This window comes from Pelophylax lessonae (genome assembly GCF_965119305.1).
Source record: "Pelophylax lessonae genome assembly, chromosome: 5".
NCBI classification, from domain to species: domain Eukaryota; kingdom Metazoa; phylum Chordata; class Amphibia; order Anura; family Ranidae; genus Pelophylax; species Pelophylax lessonae.
Window position 1 is genome coordinate 318,903,002 of NC_138772.1, and position 6,000 is coordinate 318,909,001.

The window sequence follows — 6,000 nt, forward strand, 5'->3', positions numbered from 1 at the left end:
AGCTTTAAGGTCGCATATTATGGGAATCGTGCATAGTATGTGAAGCATCAGCATTGTTCACAGAGTAGTAATTGAAGCTCTATCAAAGATGAATGGTAGAATATTGATACTTTCCAATTTTTTTTGAGCCCTTTGCTGAACCCAGTGCTATTCCACAGTTGTTAGAAAACCATTGGTCTTTAATAAAGTTACAGGATAGGAATATTTTTTTTTATTAGATAGCTACTGTAACAATTCTTATGTGACAATCTTTGCTGTATGTACGGAGCCTGTTTGTATTAAGTTTGTAGCGCTGAATGGAATATTAGAACTTTTTTTGGGTAACAGATGTGTAGAAGGCAGATGTATTTGCTCATTACATTTTTTACCAGTCTTTTACTTTCAATTCAAGTATTTTATTAAAATCAATCTGAGGACAGAAATATAGGAGTTGCCACCGCCAACTTGTTTTTAAATGCAAGACTTTTCTAATCCGAAGTTCTCTTACGTCCTCTGACAGACGCAGCCCTTCCAAGTTTCATCACAATTGGGTAATGGCGCCCTCTGCAGGAGCAGGCTAGGTAGTAAAAACTTAATTAAAAAACTTTCACTAGACACACCCTTAGGGGCTGTCCCTTCAGACATTACCCCCAGACACATAGAGCTTACTAATCAGTTTCTTGCTGCCTAGCTTAGGAATAGGACCAAGGTTTCCCTGCTGGGACTCCGGTCTCATTTTTTGATTTTCTTTGAGAAATGTTTGTTTTATTTTTTCTTCCCTCACTATCGCTAGTGATTGTCAGGGGGATCCTCCTAGCGAACTACAACTGATAGCCGGGCTGGGCTTCACACTGGATAATCTAGATCCTTATGGTACCCCTGCCTGGGCAACATGCGTGTGCAGGTTGTGGTCCGCCCAGGCCTCGCCATTACGGTGCCCCGATGAATAGGGACAAGCCTGCGGAGAGCATCTTCGCTGGGACGCATCAACCTGGAATGCCCTGAGTAGCAGCGTCCCCCTCTGGGCTGACAGCACCCCCACTCAGGGTGGAGGGTGAGCTGTATCGGAGCGGAGCCTGCGGTCCATGGTATGATGATGCTACCCCTGTGTCCCTGGGACAGTCCTCTGGAGGAGGGGTGATGTGGGCCCACTCCTGGGGATGTCAGAGCTGCGGTCTCTGTGAGATCCCCTGGCCGGTCAGGACGGATCCTGCCTCCCTGCTCCATATGGGAGCGCTCTAGCGGTGTCCACTGCATGGGGGGATGTATAGCTCCTACCTGGGGGTTTCCCTGTGGAGGATTCCTGCAGTGGCCAGGGTCTCTGGGCTCCTGATTGCTGGCGCTGTTTTCGCAGTTGTTTGCCTTGCTGTGTGCTTTTGGCGCAGTTTCCTGCGCCATCTTGGATGTGGGTGCGCCGCATTGTGAGGGCGGCAGCCATTTCCCCTATACTTTCTATTGACACCATGTTTGTGTGGCTCAGGGCACTTCGGCCTCTAGTGATCTTTGATCACTTCCTCCTGCCATTTTTACTTGATGCAGAGAAGCATGGTCTTTTGGGGCATTTCCTCAGACACATTTGATTTAATCAGTTTATCTGCTTATTAAAGGGGGACTCCAGCGGCAGCGCGGGATAGCGGTGCGGGCCACCATCGCGGATTTAAAGGGCCAGCGTTTCTTTTTTTATATCATTGTAAAAATGGAGTCCCAGAGTGACAATTTCCCCACTGATCTGGTGTGTGCATCTGGGACATCCGGATCACCTTCCCTAGCATTTTTATCTGCAGCCATTGAAACTTTGGCGTCCAAAGTTGATCTTGTCATGTCACAAGTTAATATTCAAAAATGGCCGATGCCCTCTGTCTTTTGATTCAGAGCCTGATGTGGTTGCCGGACACTGCCCTCCCTGAGGGATCCCTGTCCTCCAACTCGGATGGCAAGGAGGATGAGTCGTCCTCCGCTGCAGCGCTGAAGCCGTGAAGGTGGAAACCCCTAGGGGCGATGGGAGAAGGAGGGGGGAAAGGAGAAGCTCGACCCCCGTGTCCCGGTCCTGCCGCAAGCTGTCCCGCAGCACAGCGGCGTCGTCTCCTAGCTTCCGGCGTCTGAGGCGGCGCTGAGGGATAGCTACCAGTTTCCTCACTGCAAGGCAGCTCGCACTGTTGTGCGGAGCGTTCAGTTCAGCAAGGCTGCCTCCCACATTGATCATCGGGTACGAGGCTCGGCTTGATGCGCTGTATGGGTTCCTGTGACTCGACCGTCAGCGGCCGATGACGTCATCCCTCAGCGCCGCCTCAGCCGCCGGAAGCTAGAAGACGACGCCGCTGTGCTGTGGGACAGCTTGCGGCAGGACCGGGACACGGGGGTCGAGCTTCTCCCCCCTTTCCCCCCTCCTTCTCCCATCGTCCCTAGGGGTTTCCACCTTCACGGCTTCAGCGCTGCTGTTGTCCCTCCAACACCTGGACAGGCGTCTTCACCCGATCCCTGGGACCATTTTAAAGGTATTGCCTCACTGCTGGATACCCCCTGCTGTCTACAGTGTTTTACACCGTTTTCATTAATTTTAATAAACTTGACATTTTTTACTGTGACTATTTTCCGAGAAGTGTGATTCCAAAGTGCCTATCTGTCATTAATCTTGGGAGCGCCAGTGTACCCATCTATCTGTTGTGTTATTGCCTTCCAGAACCCTGGGCGTCTTTGGTTCAGGACTCATGGGTTCACAAACTAATTTGTTCAGAGTTCAAGTCCGTATTTCGGTCTCGCTCGGCAGACGGGTTCTTTCCACCATGTCTCCGTTTTATCTCCGGGATTGTTTTTGGGCTCCCAGGCAGGCGGTGCAGGCTCCACTTGCGCAGGGAGTGGTGGTGCTGTTTCCTCTGCAGGAAAGGTTGTGGGGTCTTTTATTCACTTCTGTTCCCGGTGCCCGGGTACCATGAGTATTCACCAAGATTTGACCGGGGTGTTAGGAAATTGTCCAGATACCTGAGGATCGCAGTCCCCTCGTGCGGGAACAAGGCTGTTAAGAGCAGGTTATCACCCGACCCTGTTGGGCGATCTGTCGATCTTCCTTTCCGATTCAATGTCCTGGATTTCAGGGCGATCAAACTCTGCCTGCTCCTTGGACGCCTTAGCTGCATGGTCTCCCGGTTCGGGTGCAGTCCAACATTGCCATGGCTGTGGCTTACATCGATCATCAAGGGGGCACTTCAGGCCAAGGAAGTGGCCGAGATTCTGACTTGGGCAGAGGCGCATGTTCCCGCTCTCTCCACTGTTCACATTTCTGGAGTGGAGCACTTGCATGCTGACTGTCTGAGTCGTCAGTCCTTGGATCAGGGGGAATGGTCCCTGCATCCGGAGGTATTTTGTCTCCTGCGTGCCCGGTGGGGGACACCGGACGTGGATCTGTTCGTGTCTCGTCTCAACAAAGGTGGAAAGGTTCGTGGCCAGGGCTCGAGATCCTCTGGCAGATGCCGCAGACGTTTGTTGTCCCAGAAGATTGCCTATCTGGTGGCTATCACCTCTGCTCGCAGAGTGTCTGAATTGGCGGCTCTGTCCTGTCGTCCATAGGGATAAGGTTGTTATGCAACCCAAACAGTCTTTCCACCCTAAGGTGTGTCTGCCTTCCACCTCAATGAGGATATCTTGTGCCTTCACTTTGTGCGAAGCCCAAGCATCCCAAGGAATTTGCCTTGCATTCATTGGATGTGGTTCAGGCGATCAGGGTTTACCTGTCGGCCATGGAATCTTTTCAGAAGTATGATTGCCTGTTTGTCCTTCCTGAAGGACCCCGGAAGAGTTCAGCTGCGCCCGCTGCAACCATTTCCAAATGGATCAGACAGACTATTGTTCAAGCCTATTCACAAAAGGGCCAGGTGCCTCCTTTCCCTGTGAGGGCACATTCTACTAGAGCTATGAGTGCCTCTTGGGTTTTTCGCCATCAGGCTTCTGTGGCTCAGGTGTGCAAAGCGGCGACCTGGTCATCTGTGCACATTTTTTACAAAATTCTTCAAGATTGATGTGAGGACATCCTCGGATGCTTCCTTTGGCCGCAGAGTTTTACAGGCTGCGGTTTGTTGAAGAGACATGCTTTTCTCTTCCTGGTGTGAATTTTTGTTTGGGGTTAGCTCCTGTTGGTTGAGCTTCTGTTGCCCTGTTGGCTACGTTTCTTTCTGGCCTTACTGACACATTGCTGTTTTGTTGGTTGCCTTTCTTTCCCACCCCTCACACCTGCACTGCTTTGGGACATCCCAATAGTCATGAAACTTGGAAGGGCTGCGTCTGTCAGAGGACATAAGAGAAAATAGATTTTTTGTAAGAACTTACCGTAAAATAATTTTCTCTGAGTCCTCTGACAGACTTAGCCCCTGCCCTTCTAATTTGGGGTTGGTTGTCTTCCTGTACTGCTTGCTACAAAACTGATTAGTAAGCTCTGTGTCTGGGGGTAATGTCTGAAGGGACAGCCCCTAAGGGTGTGTCTAGTGAAAGTTTTTTAATGAAGTTTTCACTACCTAGCCTGCTCCTGCAGAGGGCGCCATTACCCAATTGTGATTCAACTTGAAAGGGCTGCGTCTGTCAGAGGATTTAGAGAAAATAATTTTTACGGTAAGTTCTTACAAAAATTGTATTTTTATTACCTAGTAAGTGAGTTACTTGGAACCTGCATGCACCTAGTGCGGTCTGTAGAGTCTGAATCCTGTCCTGTATGCATGTTCCATGCCAATAACCCACTGGATGCATTCTCTGCAGTGTAACATACAGATGATGACCATCTTGGTGAAATGCAGAATGTTGTGAACTAACATCCTCTTCTATTATTTCAGGAGCTGGTAAAGGAGATGGTAGAATCAGATCTTCATCTAATGAAAACGAATCCCAATGCCTAAAAAGAAAAAAAGTCCACCACTTGCATCTGTCAGAGCAGCCCGTGCAAGCTTGTAACATCTAATCACTTATCTACAAAAAAAAATTCTAATAGAATCTATTATTACATATTTACTTGTGTGCATGACTGTGCACAATGTTTGGAAGTCTGTTGGGACATTTATTGGGCATTCTGTTTCTTTTGTTATTTTAGGCTTTATTTTGCAATCTATTCAATGCTGCTGTTTTGTGGGGAATTTTTGTATTGCTTGTACTGAAGTCTGATAAAACAATTATGATCTTTTTCCATACTTTTGACACGCCTCTTTCTCAATAAATTGCATTTCTATGAAAAGTTCGATTTCTAGTACTTTTTGACTGTCTTCTTAGTTTTTTCACACTTAAAAATAGAGTTGAAATGTATTAGAGAGAATGATATCTCTTAAAGTAAACGGTTGGCTTTTTAAAATCCGCTTTTATAAAGCCTAAATTGGACCTTGCTTAAAAAAAAAAAAAAAGTGAAATTGCTTACCTTACAGTCTGGCTTCCGGACACTTTACCTGACAGCACTATGAGATCCTTATAGAACAGAATGTCATAATCTTATGGAGTCTCTCTTGCATGATTTGGGATTCTATTATACCATGAAATTGCAAGGACCACTTTAAAGTCAATCTTTGGCCATACTGGGCAAAGGAATAGGTTTACTTTATAATCGGCATATGAAACCTAACCCTGGGCTAAAGTTAAAAAAAAAAAGAAGTGGTTACCAGTGTAGTAGGGGGAAATCCCAATGGTACAGCCAGTCCAGTGACAAATGTCTAAGAGGGGATTGCCACTCACTTTGGTAAGATTTCCTCTGTTCCTGTAGCATCTTTTGGACACAGGCAGCAAAAAAAAGAAAATCTGACAAAGGGTTCCAAATTTTCTTTGTCCAAAACTAGACAGTGTCTAGAGCTTAAATAAAGCTTGACAGGCAAGGTTTGCCTCATGCTTCAGAAATACCTCTGTTTTTCAACCAATGTATCCTAAGGGATGGTTAAGCAAGTAGGTTGGGCTTTATTTTATGTAACTACTCCCAAAGCAGCCTGCTATGAAGCCAGTAGGCATTGCAAGGCTTGATGCCAGGTAGTGCTCGATTTATAAAGGGGAAAAAGCCCAAGG

General features: G+C 47.4%; 1 protein-coding gene across 1 annotated transcript in view; it reads left to right on the forward strand.

Annotated features, from left to right (window-relative positions):
• GMDS (GDP-mannose 4,6-dehydratase) overlaps positions 1-5,191 on the forward strand; it is an 813,218-nt gene extending 808,027 nt beyond the window's left edge. The window contains exon 12 of the mRNA XM_082259505.1: positions 4,797-5,191. Coding sequence (XP_082115631.1) covers positions 4,797-4,859 — 63 coding nt within the window. The 3' untranslated portion in view covers positions 4,860-5,191. The remainder of the gene's footprint in view (positions 1-4,796) is intronic.
• Positions 5,192-6,000: the final 809 nt, after the last annotated feature.